The sequence below is a fragment of the Aspergillus aculeatus genome (genome assembly GCF_001890905.1).
Source record: "Aspergillus aculeatus ATCC 16872 unplaced genomic scaffold ASPACscaffold_25, whole genome shotgun sequence".
NCBI lineage: Eukaryota > Fungi > Ascomycota > Eurotiomycetes > Eurotiales > Aspergillaceae > Aspergillus > Aspergillus aculeatus.
The window spans coordinates 169299-184072 of NW_017963000.1; the positions used below are offsets into that span (position 1 = coordinate 169299).

Below are 14774 nucleotides of genomic sequence, written 5' to 3' on the forward strand. Positions count from 1 at the left end.
AACAATTGACTTATAAAGAACTGAGATTAACAGCACATATGTAACATACATTTCTTAGCACATCAGTATTGACTCTTCTGAGATTCATAGATCTATCGTAGCAAAAGATTCGCCTTCCACCAGTAGTCTTAAGTTATACATCTATCAAAAGCCCACTGACTACGGATGTATCTCATTTACCCGGTAGGATTTGCCCAACTCGAGGCCAGGTTTTGATTTGCCAAAATCACATCTTGTCGGAGTCCAAAATATTATCGTATACTTAAGCGGGGAACAGTGAATAAGCTGAGTTGTAGAAACTTATAAAATCATTCACTTGAGTACAAACAGGAGAACAAAAGTATCACAATTTCATTTCCCGGGGATTGTGTCGTCACAACACAAAGATTTCAGTAGTTGTGAAACAATTTTTCGTGTCGTCAACAATGGAATTCCCTAGGCTATCCAGCCAAACCCAGTAGCCATAGACTTTAAGCTTATTGGACTGCTGGTGTAATCTGAAATCCAAATCCCGTCGATATCCATAGGAGTGACCATGATAGACGCGACCCTGGCGATCTTTCCAGATAGGGCGCCCCGAATAGAATTCATAATGTCGCTCGTACTCGCCTATCATCAACGGTATGGGTATCATTGTGTACTTACCCCTTTCTCTCTCTGCCCAGCCCCTAGTAGCACAAAGACGAGTGAAACCTCTTAACGCGAGCGCATATAGGCCTTCCGCCATAGAACACTGGCCTTCTAGTTGGAACTCCTCTCGAGGGATAATGCAGACATCAACCCCGCAGCATTCATTTGCAATCTTCTTTGTACTTTGGGCACGGAATTGCACAAGGACTAGAGTCTTTGAGTCGAAGAGGAATACTTGAGGACATTCATACAAGTGCGCATATCTTTAGTCGTTAGCTGGGAAGAAAGTAGGAAAACATATTAACGTAAACTAGAACATACCCCCGGGCCTCTTACATAAGCCTTATTGTCGTTTCCGATGGATTTTGTTCAAATGCCCATTCCTTCCTTTTGATGATCCTTGGCCGCTTCAACTCCCCTATTATAGCAGGGGACTCAAGCAACTTAATTTCATGGGACATTGTCATTTGGTAATCGACGACCTTTTTGCTTGAACTCGAATTCTTCGAGGCCACTAGTGAACGCGGCGAGAGTTTGGGCCCCCCTGGTACAGGTGCGTCGCCGCGGGCTGGTATGGTGACTGCTGATTCCCCTGAAAAGGCGAGCTCCACCAAAGGAATAATGTTCTGATCAAAATCATGCGTCACATCGCCTTCAGTCATGAGCTCTAGCTGCTGAGTGTTCAACATATGTGCAGGGGTGGCTAAACCTAAGGAATCAGCCTTGGAGGGTAGTGTCTCAGGTGACAGAAAAGCTGTAAGTTCCTGTCTCGTTGGAAGCCTCCCTCTCACTGTTTCACGGTACAGAGGATGATAATCGCTAGTCCATTTTTTCTCAGACAGTGTTGAAGAGATGTCGACGTCCAGTTGTTGACGACCGAACATTCTGATCAGGCTGCCCACAGTATGAGACATGTTGGAACGGGTGCGAATCAAGAACAGTCTGTCACCAATCGTCCCTTGGATATCAAGACTTTAGAGTTCAGAGTATCTATATCTTTCGGAAGAATTGACAGTCAAGCAACCTGGATTCGATTCGCAAATAATTTTGAAGTCGTGTTTGTATATTTCTACCGGGATATATGGCAATCTTATACTTTGTAAGCGTAGAGCTATCAGAGTACAACGCCAGTAATTATATTAGATCAGTGGGCCATATTACCAACTTGCACACTCTCATTACCCCTAGCTGTTTGAGCCTCGGACGGTGCTAACGCGCCCAGATCTTCTCAGCGTGGAAACCAATCACTTCCTCTAATTTTTATGTACTAGTAAATAGCGTACTATGGCGCGAATTGAGAATATTATCTACCTCTAACCTTAAGATCCTGCAGCCTCAGATTGACGGAGGATCCTTAAAAGCACAGTCCAACCAAGCCTCTAGAGCCAATCATTTCCCAAAAGCGCAATCACATTGCATGGCTTAGTGCATGTCTAAAAACTCCGGGCACACTGAAAGTAGAGCAGCATCACTATTAGTCATATTCCGGCTCGAGCTTCGAGTATTGCCGTCATCGTGTGATGACTAACTGTTTCCTTCGCCCATGTCAGCGCGAATGGTTCGTATTACATTATAAAAGGCGGGGTTGAATCATGTAGTGTACCGTTTCCGCTCACTCGGTCGAAAGATCATTGGACGAACGAATTCGTACTCTCAGGAGCTTAGCGCAGCCCGAGAATAACGAGAACACTTTCAGGAGACTTTGTTGAGATTTCGACCGCATTGCGTAGATGCACCGGTTTCTGATAGACAAGGACGGTGCGGGTTAGCGCCGCGTAGATTGTTGGTTCTAAAGGTGCAGTGTTCCGAGTGGCAAGCATATGAATGCGACGGGCGCGGCCCCATCGAAACCAGAGAAACGTATTGACTTGACGCCGCCCTAAGAAGTACACTTTGGCTATTGTGGGGACCGTCAGCGTAACGGAGCACCGGTCACCTTCCCCAGCGCAGGGACCCACTCCGAGATGCACGTTGATCACATTGGGCTACGTGACCTCGAAGTCTCAAGAGGTACGTGAACAGACTGTTCTCAAATCCAAAGTTTCTGTATTGTCCCAAGCAGAAAATTACCACTAGACCATGGCACGTCTTTTGTATGAGACGGAATCGTGCTGGCAGTGCTTGATGGGAGAAATCAAGCGCGATGCCAAGGAATACTAGGTGGCACATAAAAGAATCCAACGCTCCGTGCCCAAAACAAAGGGGTCTTCGTCGAAAACGTGATTCTGTGAGCACATACTTGATATGAATCTTCCTCAAGTCCTTTTACGCTACGGCCCCGTCCGAGATACTCTACTACATTTATTAGATGACAAGACTGTTGCTGCGATGAGCAGCACCTGCAGATTATTATACGATATTGCACGTGATACTCTACGACTAAGAGCAAATAGCTACCTGATAAGTGATGACCCTTTTATGCACATTCATTATCCGATGCGGGGTTATTATGGCCTCGAGATGACATACGACAATTTTTGCTGGGTCACATGTAAATGTTCACTCCACAACCTACTACGCAGCGGAAAGTTCTGTAACTGTACGTGCGATGGTTGCCGGTCATCGCGAAGAATGATGCTAAGAATCAATAGGTGCCTTTTGTTCGACAAGGACAGTCGGGAGTTTGTGGATCGGGAGAGTTAATGCTTGCGGCATGACTCTTGTACGAGAGAACTTGGCTTCGCCGGTTGTTTGCATCGTGTCCGGAAAACGAACGCACAGAGTGCGAGTGTGCCAGGCGCCTTGATAGTATTTTTAGCATGCGAGGTTGCTTTATAGCGTTAAGAAAAAACCATGACAATCTGTAATTGACCTTCTCAATAAACTGATAGTCGCGATAGAAAAATTGAAGGACTGCTAAACATACAGTGATGATGATGCTGGGCCGTTGCATTGGCGATATGCAGGGATCCACTACCTATTCTTTACATCTTTGAAATGTGAACCATTACTTTCTTGATACTGATACTGCACTATCTATGGCTCAAATGATCTATACAACCCAATACAGCTCGAAGTTTAGACCGACGCAAATTTCAGGTAGTACGGCTTGCACACACTTCACCGAGGATGTTTATGGATGTAATATATCGAACGCATTTACCTCCCGCAGTTTTGGGCTCTCGCGGGCGCTTCATGGAACGGGCAGCTCGATATTCCTGTGACTAGCAACTTTGGCACGCACGTGGTATGCGGACAAAGATCAACTCCTCAGTAACAGTTCATGATGCCAAATCTTCGTTCGAATATATTATGCTATGAACGGATGCACGAAATGTCACGGTACGCCCAAGTTCGCATGTCATCGATTTTCAAACAGAGAACTCCCCCTTAGAAAATGCAGGTCTAGCCCAAGGATCCCCGTTATCGTTGGTCAAATGTCGTTGGCCACGATCAATTTATTCGCGATAGAGTACGGGATCGGACTTCATTCAAACGTCAAGGCCCTTGTCTACAAATTAATTCAGCAGGAATAACATTGTATTAGACTTCGGGCTTCTAAGCTTTGTACAATGGGTTTGTTGGCAGGACGTGAGCACAAATGGTTTGTAATAACTAAAGCTATAAAATAAGTTTTCTTGTAGGGAACATCGACAGCTTAAATGTACTGTATATTATGCAGCTTTTATGAATCTTTGTGAATGCGCATATGGCACGTGGCTCGTGATTCAGCGGGCAAGTTCCAATCCCCTTCTCATAACGATAAATAAATCGTGTAACAATCGGCAAGTGCCGCCCATCGCGGCAACAGTCTTGTCATCTAGTAGACTAGGAAAGTAATTTGGACAGGAGCGTATCGTCAAGGGACCTGACCAAGATTCATCTTAAGTGAGTCACCCACAAAATCATGCTTTATCTTCAGCACGGAGCGTTGGATTCTTTCTTTGTGCCACTGAGTATTTCTTGGCATCGCGCTTGATTCATCCCGTCTAGAAGCACCAGAAGACGTACCATGGTCTGGTAGTATTTTCTGTCTGGGACAATACATGGAACCTCTGGATTGGAGAAAAGTCTGTTAAAAAAAACTATGTCTTGAGACGAAGAGTCAAATCCTAGAAGCCACGTAGCCCACTGTGATCAACGTGCATTTCGGAGTGGGTCTTGCTTTGGGAAGGCGGCGGAGACAACCCCTTCACATCCATTTTCCTGGGCTGATGGTACCCACAGCGAGCCGAAGATAAAGAGCGGTAGAGGCTCATGTCATGCTTCTTAGGGAGACGTCAAGCCAATACGTTCTCTGGTTTCGATGCGGCGCATCCCTTTGCTAGCTACTCGGAATAACTGCACCTTGAAACCAAGAACCACGCGGCGCTCAGAAGCGCCATCCTTATCTATCGGAAGACCGGTGCATCTGCAGTAAGAGCCTCAACCAAGTCCAATCAGGACTCTTCTTGTTGTTCGCGGACTGCGCTCATCTCTCTCGAAAACAGTATAAGTTCATTCGTCCCAGAGTTCCTCAACCAATAAGCGGAAAAGGTGCACTAGATGATCAATCCCGCCGTATGTCGCAAACGATTTGCGCTCAAACGGGCGACGCAAATCATTAGTCATCAAATATGGCGGTAACTAACCAACTTAAAAACTTTTGTCGGCTCAAAGCTCGAGCCGAACCATGGCTAAGAGTGATGGCCATCTGATGCAGGACTCTGAATCCTTCAGCATAAGAATATTGACTGTTAGTGGCTGAGTTCAAAAAGTCTTTGTATCGGAAGCGAACCACTAACAAACCTAGTCTCTTTAAGCTTGTTACATTGGTGGTAGGAACGCGACACCGGCGCTCGAACTGTACGACGGGAAATCGGCTGAATCATTTATCCGCCTTGCCGTCCCGCTAGGCTGCTTAACGAGAGGTGTTCGGTCTCCACTCGTCAATCGATGAATGAACTCGTTCTCTCAAATATCCATTCATTACTGTTATGTCGGAGCCGGTTGATTGCAAAGCCTTGTTTACCAAAGCTGAGGAAGAAATTCGGCAGAGAAATAACACGTTTATTCAGCCCTTGCCTTGTATTGGAAGAATATGGGCAGCGTTTCGCCGACCGACCCATCACGAGCGAAAAGGACCTGGAAGTTTATGAGCGTTTCGCGGTGGAGAACCATGTATTCGACATCATCTTAGCTCAGCACTGTGCAAAATACTGAGTGCCAAAGAAGAATTCGGGCTGGGGGATGGAGTGTGGTTCGATAACCACGCCAATGCTCTCGACGAGAATGCGCCAGACGAGCCAAATGCCCAAGAACAATCTGCACGCCTCGACCAATTCTGTATTCACCGCGTCGATAGGAATATCAAAGCTTTGTTAACTACAGTTGAATACAAACCACCGTACAAACTTTTTAATAAGAATCTCTGAGCTGGGCTCCGATTGATGGATTTCTACCGCGAGATTGTTGAACCAGAAACCGTTCCTACAGATGAATCCGACAAGCTGAAGTATGATGCTGCTCGTCTTACAGGCTCGGCGATCGTTCAGAAATACTATATAATAATTTAAAAAGGACTGGAGTATTTATATCTAACTATTAGACTTGGAATTGTGCTTCTGCAGGTACCCGATAACTGCTCGACTCTGTACTACTACTTGTGCGAGCTGAATCTCGACATTAAGAATAGTATTAAAGATCCTCGGACAGCCATTAAAAGAATACTTTGTCTCTATTTTATAAGCTTCCGTTCAGCCTGTTGAGACTAAGCCTGGCGGAACGCTGCGCGGGCGCAGCTACTAATTTAGGAGACTAGTTTTAAATATATACAATTTCAGATTCTATCAGAGGAGTTGCGGTAAAAGTCTTCCGGATCCGACTATATCAGCCTGAAATATACCAGTTCGGAGGTGATGTTATCTGAGTATTAGTTATCGTTCCTATTCGAATCGCGTTTAATATAAAAACGCCGCCTATCTACTCGGGCCACTCGCTGTATACCTGCTATTACCGCGCATGAAGAAAATCCTTCAGACTCTGATAATAATCCAGTTACTTTTATAAAAGATAAGCGATGTTTTAGTTAAATCGCGTCCTTGCTACCCGCACTACATTTCACACCGACCATACTAAGAAATTCCTCCCGTCGCCATAATAGTTAACCTTATTTATATTATAATAAGTTTTATATGCAAAAATGTCTGTTAGGCTTACAGTGCAGCGATATCTTAGACCCGAAATGTCCTAATATGGACCTTCATCAGGTTAGAGAAAATAGCAACTGTTATCCAGTTCGGACCGCTGAATTAGTATTCTTAATTAAGCGAGAATTGGACGAGAATCTGGACTATTATACTCCGTTCGGGTAATATGAATCATATAGCGCGCTATTTAAAGTGATCTCTGCGACATACGGCTATATAATGGTGGGAAAGAATACAATCTCGCGACTGTAGCACGAGGTATTACAGGAAGCAGAGATCTATTATATTCTTTAAAGTATTTAAAGCTCTGCGGTGCCGGTGTTTCTGGGTCTTATTAATTTAGCTAAGATCTATTTTTTTTTACAGTACGGGTGAGATTCGCCATATACTTATTATGGGACCAAGGCCCTGATATAGAGCTCAGCTTCAGGCACCAGTTGATGCCTGAGGCCTCATACGCTATATACTAAACTAGCGCTAGCTTAGCATATATAAAGAAATTTCGTATAAATAAACGAAATAGCTTTTTAATTATTTTTTTTATTTTAAAATATATTTCAATTAGCATAATCCATCCGTTCTATAATATTAAAAATAGCTTATTAAAAAGTTCTAAACAAAGCCCGACTAAACATACGAATAGAATAGAATAAAATTAAAAAATTATTAAAATAATAAAATAAATAGATTAAAAAGAACTGCGGCCGACTGCAGCATCTGCAGCTATATATAATAATATATAATTTTTTTTATAGAAGTTAATCAGTTTTTATAAAAAAAATAGTAAAATAGAAATTAACTTTTAAAAAATAAATAAATAAATTATAAAGTTATAACGCGATTTTTATTATTAATAATAAATTAAAAGAAAATCTTTTATAATATTTATACAAACTGAATTACAGACCCCGCCTTCGGTATTTTAATATAGAACTATTTAATAAAAAAATAAATATAATTATAAACTATTTAAATTAAATATATATATAAAATTTATAATTAATAGAAGCTGTTATTTTATTAAATTGAAATAAGTTTTTTATATTTACAGTTGATTATACAAACGGGCAGTATAATAAATATTTTTTTAAATTAAATTTTAAAATACCGAAACAGTATAATTTAAAGATATATTTATAATAATAAATAAAGTATTTAGAGATCTTAATATATAATAAAAAGTTCTAAATCAGATAAATATAATAAAATAAAAAAAAAGAAAACTAAAAGAATTTTTAAACAATTTAAATAAAGCTCTGCTATAAATAAATAGATATAATTAATCAAACGAACAGAAAAAAATTATATTAAATACTACAGTAAATTAAAAACTTATTAAAAATTTAATTAAAATTTTTTAAAAATTTATATATAAAAATTATTACAATTAACTGTATTATATAAATTATAATCTTAATAGAATATTTTTTTAAAGAAAGTTATATTAAAACTGTACCGGCGCGATGTAAACTGAATTTTAAACTAATAAAATAAAAATCTATTTAAATAACTACTATATAGTAAGAAAAACGCTACTTCTGTATAATTACTAATAATTTTTAAAAATAGATTTAATAAATAATATTTAATAAAATATAAAAAAGATATAAAACAGATTACTGCCTCTGTTGCAGATAAAATAGATATTTTATTTATTAATCTTTTTTAAAATCTATTATATAATTAATAAATATAGCTGCTGTAATATCTGTTTCTTAATAATAAAAAGAATAATATATTTTTTTAAATAAAAATTCCGATTCAGAAAAAAGAAGAAGTCTAATATAAAATTATATATTTAAATCAGAATTATTAGATAAAACTAAAAGAAAATAGAAAAGTTTTAAAAAGAAATGTATAATCGTATGTTTCTTTTTAATAAAAATTATTTTAAATCTTACTATAATTATTTATATTTTTATTAATTTAAAATATCTAATTTATAATATTATAAATAAAATATTTATTAAAATAAATAGTTTATTAATTATTAGTATCGCTTCAAGACCGGTATAAGAAATCTTAAGCGATAAAATATTAATCTATTTTATTATATAAATAAAAATAAATATAGAATTTTATATAAAAGAAGAAGTATATTTTTATATAATATCTAATAATTTTAAATATAATTTAATTTTAGAAAAAAGCTGGCTGTCCTGCTATAATAGGATTCTGAAACCGAACTGAAAATAATTATTTTTATATATAATTAAAATAAAATTAAAGAATCTATTATATTTATAATATATAAATCTAAAACTTCAGCTAATTATAAAAATAGAATTTAAAGACTATCTGCAGAAAAAATCTAAAAGAAGTATAGAAGTATTTATAATCTTATTTACTAATATTCAGAAAGTATTTTAAATAAAAAAAACAGTTGATTTATATATAATATTTTTTAAATATTATTAGAACTTTCTATCTTTCTTTTAATTAGAAAATATAAAGAAACTACTGTTATACTAAAAAAAGAATATTAATTATAAAATCGGGCTTGTATATTAGAATAAAAAAGAATTAGAAGTTCTGTAGAATTCTTTTTATAATATATTTTAAAAAAAACTAACAGTTCTACAGTCTAAACTAATTAAATTATTAAAAAAATTTTATATAAATTAGTTATTTCTCAGCAGCAGCTCCGGTACTTTTTATATAAAAATTAAAAAAGATTTAAAATTCTATATAAATTATTAAATATTTAATATAATTATAAAGAAGAACTGCTATCCGCTTTCTCTAATTTATAAAATCCTAAATTAAATTAGAAAAATAAAATAATTTATTAGATTAGATATTTCATCTGTTTTTTATAAAATCTATATTATAAAGAATTAAAAATAAATAATAGTCTTTCGTACGCGGTACGGGTTATATAAATAGCTAGTAATATTCTTTAAACTAATAAATACTTTAAATATTTTTTAAAAATATATTAACTAAATATTATATAAATATCTTAACGAATTCTGTTCGGCTTATATTAATAATATATTAATCTATATAATTAGAGATGTTAAAAAGTACCGCAAATATATATAAAAATTATTATAAAAATTAAAGAAAGCTAGTCTGTTTTTAAATATTAAAAAATATAAATTTAGAAAAAAGAAATTCTCTATCTTGGATTTGTCGTACGCGCAGGGTAAGATATTAAAATAGATTCTAAAAAGATTAAAATAATTATTTTATAAAAGAGCTTTAAATTAGTAAAAGCTGTTCGAAACTTTTTAAAATTTATAAATTTTTACTGTAAATTTATCTTTAAATTCTCAACTACCGTACGACTATTTATAAATCTAATAAAAAAATTAGTTTTTTTAATAAATTAAAAAGTACAAGACCAGCTTCCGAATATTAAAAAAAAGTTTATAATTAAACCGATTTTTTATTTTTTTAATCCCGAATGTACGATAGTAGTAGAAACAGACTTTTTAGACTATAATATAAAAAAATATTCTTTTAGATAAATAAAAATAAAGAGCTGCATTCTTACATTTATTTTTTTAAACGGAATACTTTAATTAAATATAATTATAAAATTTATAATAAAGAACTGCTAGTAGTTATACAGTATTTAAAAGTATAGAATACTGAATTATATTTAATATTAGAATTTATAGTAGTAACTGATTATAAAAATTTAAAATACTTTTTTAAATTATATAAACTTACAGAAAGATATGTATAATAGAGTTTAATCTTAAGTAGATTTAATTTTAAATAAATCTATCGGAAAGAAATAGAAAACGAACGAACAGATGTCCTTGTTATGGGACCAAGGCCCTGATATAGAGCTCAGCTTCAGGCACCAGTTGGTGCCTGAGGCCTCGCACGCTATATACTAAACTAGCACTAGCTTAGCGTATATATAAAAGAATTTCGTACGAATAAATAAAATAACTTCTTAATTATTTCTTTTTATTTTAAAATATATTTTAATTAGTATAATCCATCCGTTCTGTAATATTAGAAATAGCTGATTAAAAAGCTCTAAATAGAGTCTGATTAGATATATAAATAAAATAAAATAAAACTAAAAAAATTATTAAAATAATAAAATAAATAAATTAGAAAAAACTGCAGCCGACCGCAGCGTCCGCAGTTATATATAATAATATATAATTTCTTTTATAAAAGCTAATCAGCTTTTGTATAAAAATAATAAAATAGAAACTAGTTTTTAAAAAGTAGATAAATAAATTATAAAATTATAATATAATTTTTATTATTAATAGTAAATTAAAAAAAAATCTTCTACAGTAATTATACAAGCCGAACTACAGATTCTACCTTTAATATTCTAATATAAAATTATTTAATAAAAAAATAAATATAATTATAAACTATTTAAATTAAATATATATATAAAACTTATAATTAATAAAAATTATTATTTTATCGGACTAAAATAAGTTTTTTATATTTATAATTAATTATATAGACAGGCAGCACAGCAGATGTTTTTTTAAATTAAATTTTAAAATATTAAAACAGTATAATTTAAAAATATATTTATAATAATAAATAAGATATTTAGAAATTTTAATATATAATAAAAAATCCTAAACCGAATAAATATAATAAAATAAAAAAGAATAAAACTAAAAGAATTTTTAAACAACTTTAATAAAACTTTATTATAAACAGAAGAATATAATTAATCGGATAAATAAAAAAAAGCTATACTAAATACTACAGTAAACTAAAGATTTATTAAAAAATTAATCAGAATTTTTTTAAAAGCTTATATATAAAAATTATTACAACTAACTGCACTATATAAATTATAATTTTAATAGAATATTTTTTTTTTAAAAAAAACTATATTAAAACTATATTAATATAATATAAATTAAACTTTAAATTAATAGAATAAAAATCTATTTAAATAACTGCTGTACAGTAAGAAAAATACTACTTCTATATAATTACTAATAATTCTTAAAAACAGACTTAATAAATTATATTCAGTAAAATATAAAAAAATATAAAGTAGATTACTATTTTTATTATAGATAAAATAAATATTTTATTTATTAATATTTTTTAAAATCTATTATATAATTAATAAATATAACTGCTGCTATACCCGCCTTTTAATAATAAAAAAAATAATATATTTTTTTTAAATAAAAAACTCTAATTTTAAAAAAAAGAAGAAGTCTAATATAAAATTATATATTTAAATAAAAATTACTAGATAAAATTAAAAAAAAGTAGAAAAGTTTTTAAAAAAAAATATATAATTATATGCTTTTTTTTAGTAGAGGCTATTTTAAATCTTACTATAATTATTTATATTTTTATTAATTTAAAATATCTAATTTATAATATTATAAATAAAATATTTGTTAAAGTAAATAATCTATTAATTATTAGTATTAATCTAAAACTAATATAAGAAATCTTAAATAATAAAATATTAATCTATTCTATTATATAAATAAGAATAGATATAGAATCTTATATAAAAAAGAAATATATTTTTATATAATATTTAATAATTTTAAATATAATTTAATTTTAGAAAAGAACTGACTGTTCTGCTATAATAGAGTACTGGAATCAAATTAAAATAATTATTTTATATATAATTAGAATAAGATTAAAAAATCTATTATATTTATAATATATAAATCTAAAACTTCAGCTAATTATAAAAACAAAATTTGAAGATTATCTGCAGAAAAAATCTAAAAAAAAATATAAAAATATTTATTATTTCTTTTACTAATATTTAGAAAGTATTTTTAAATAAAGAAGATAATCGATCTATATATAATATTTTTTAAATACTATTAGGATTTTCTACTTCTTTTTTAATTAAAAAATACAGAAAAACTACTATTATATTAAAGAAAGAATATCGATCACAAAATCAAGCTTATATATTAAAATAAAAAAACCGAAAGTCTTATAAAACTCTTTTTATAATATATATTAAAAAAAACTAACGGTTTTACAGTTTAAATTAATTAAATTGTTAAAAAAAAATTTTATATAAATCAGCCACTTCTCAGCAGCAGCTCCGGTATTCTTTATATAAAAATTAGAAAAAGATTTAAAATTTTATATAAATTATTAAATATTTAATATAATTATAAAGAAGGACCGCTATCTACTTTCTCTAATTTATAAAACTTTAAACTAAATTAAAAAAATAAAATAGTTTACTAAACTAAATATCTTATTTATTTTTTATAAAATCTATATTATAGAGAATTAAAAATAGATGACAGTTTTTTATATACAGTATAGATTATATAAATAATTAATAATATTTTTTAAATTAGTAAATACTTTAAGTATCTTTTAAAAATATATTAATTAAATACTATACAAATATCTTAATAAATTCTGCTTAATCTATATTAATAATATATTAATCTATACAGACGGGGATATTAAAAAATATTATAAATATATATAAAAAATATTATAAAAATTAAAGAAAGCCGGTTTATTTTTAAATATTAAAAAGTATAAATTTAAACAGAAGAAAATCCTTTATTTTAGATTTATTATACGTATAAAATAAGATATTAAAATAGATTTTAAAAAAATTAAAGTAATTATTTTATAAAAAAGTTTTAAATTAGTAAAAACTATTCAAAGCTTTTTAGAATTTATAAATTTTTACTATAAATTTATTTTCGGATTCTTAACTATTATACGACTACTTATAAATCTAATAAAAAAAATTAGTTTTTTAATAGATCTAAAAGTATAAAGTAAGCTTCCGGATGCTAAAAAAAAATTTATAATTAAACTAATTCTTTATTTTTTTAATTTTAAATATATAATAGTAGTAGAGACAGACTTCTCAGATTATAATATAAAAAAATATTCTTTTAAATAAATAAAAATAGAGAGCTGTATTTTTATATCTACTTTTTTAAATAAAATATTCCAGCTGAATATAATTATAAAATTTATAATAAAAAACTGCTAGCAGTTATATAATATCTGAAAGTATAAAATACTAAATTATATTTAATATTAGAGTTTACAGTAGTAATTAACTATAAAAATCTGAAATATTTTTTTAAACTACGCAAACTTATAAAAAGATATATATAATAGAATTTAATTTTAAGCAGATTTAATTTTAAACTAATTTATAAAAAAAAATAAAAAATAAACGAACAAATGTCTTCTCGCAATAGAAATAGAATATATCTAATAAATAAAATTTTAAAATATTGTTTTATATAATACAGATTTTTAGTAGAATACTAAAAAAAGATCTAAAATCTAAAACTAATTTACTTACTGTAGTTTTAATATAATTATAAAAATATAATATAGAACCGAATAAAGACTCTTTAGAATAGATACAGCAGATTATTATAAAACTGCTAAAATTAAAAAATAGATTTAAAAATAGCTGAATTTATATTTTAACAGCAGATACAGATTATCAGAATCTAGCAAAGCTTATATAAAAAAAGTATATAAATTTCTATTCTAATTAAAATTAAAAGTCTTTTTAAATAAATATTCAACAAAAGAAGCTTGAATATATTTTTAAAAAAAATAATAGATTTCTAACTATAAATTATTTTATATAGATTTTATTCGAAGTAATTATAATTTTCTTATTATAAAATATTCCGACTGAGAACAGATTTATCTTTTTTTTAATAAAATATATTTCTAATTTAATATATCCTAAAATATACGAAAATATATTCGAAACTGTAATATTTATAATTATATAAAATTATAAAAAAAATTAAAATATAAATTACTAAAGCTGCTGTTAATACCGGATTAATTCTAATAAGAATTAATAATAAATTTTATTACTGATTTATCCGAAAATAAATTATGTATAAATATTTTAATAATTATAAATAGACTAATAAAAAAAGTAATATTTTATATAATAAAAAAGATTACTGCTGAAGCTATAACTAAAGCCTTAGTTAAAATAGTTTTTAAATAATATAGTTTTTTAAAAATTATAGTCTTAGATTAAGATATCCAGTTTATAAGTTATATATAAAA

General features: G+C 30.0%; 2 protein-coding genes across 2 annotated transcripts; one reads left to right on the forward strand and one right to left on the reverse strand.

Moving 5' to 3' along the window:
* Positions 1-373: 373 nt before the first annotated feature.
* Positions 374-1665, reverse strand: ASPACDRAFT_1892258 (uncharacterized protein; the record flags this gene model as incomplete). The annotated part of the gene is made up of 3 exons (XM_020198664.1): positions 967-1665; positions 646-893; positions 374-609 (listed from the first exon to the last, which is right to left on the reverse strand). Exons 1-3 carry the CDS (start codon positions 1542-1544, stop codon positions 374-376), a joined length of 1062 nt encoding a protein of 353 aa, XP_020051099.1. The 5' UTR covers positions 1545-1665.
* A 3433-nt stretch (positions 1666-5098) lies between these two features.
* On the forward strand, positions 5099-5955 carry ASPACDRAFT_1860763 (uncharacterized protein). Its single transcript, XM_020197769.1, has 2 exons — positions 5099-5305; positions 5363-5955. The coding sequence occupies exon 2, from the start codon at positions 5506-5508 to the stop codon at positions 5770-5772; it is 267 nt and encodes an 88-aa protein (XP_020051100.1). The 5' UTR covers positions 5099-5305; positions 5363-5505; the 3' UTR covers positions 5773-5955.
* The last annotated feature ends 8819 nt before the right edge of the window (positions 5956-14774 follow it).

What these genes read in the sequence shown, in the direction of transcription:
- ASPACDRAFT_1860763 (XM_020197769.1), top strand. Translation starts at nt 5,506, where the DNA reads ATGAATGAACTCGTTCTCTCAAATATCCATTCATTACTGTTATGTCGG.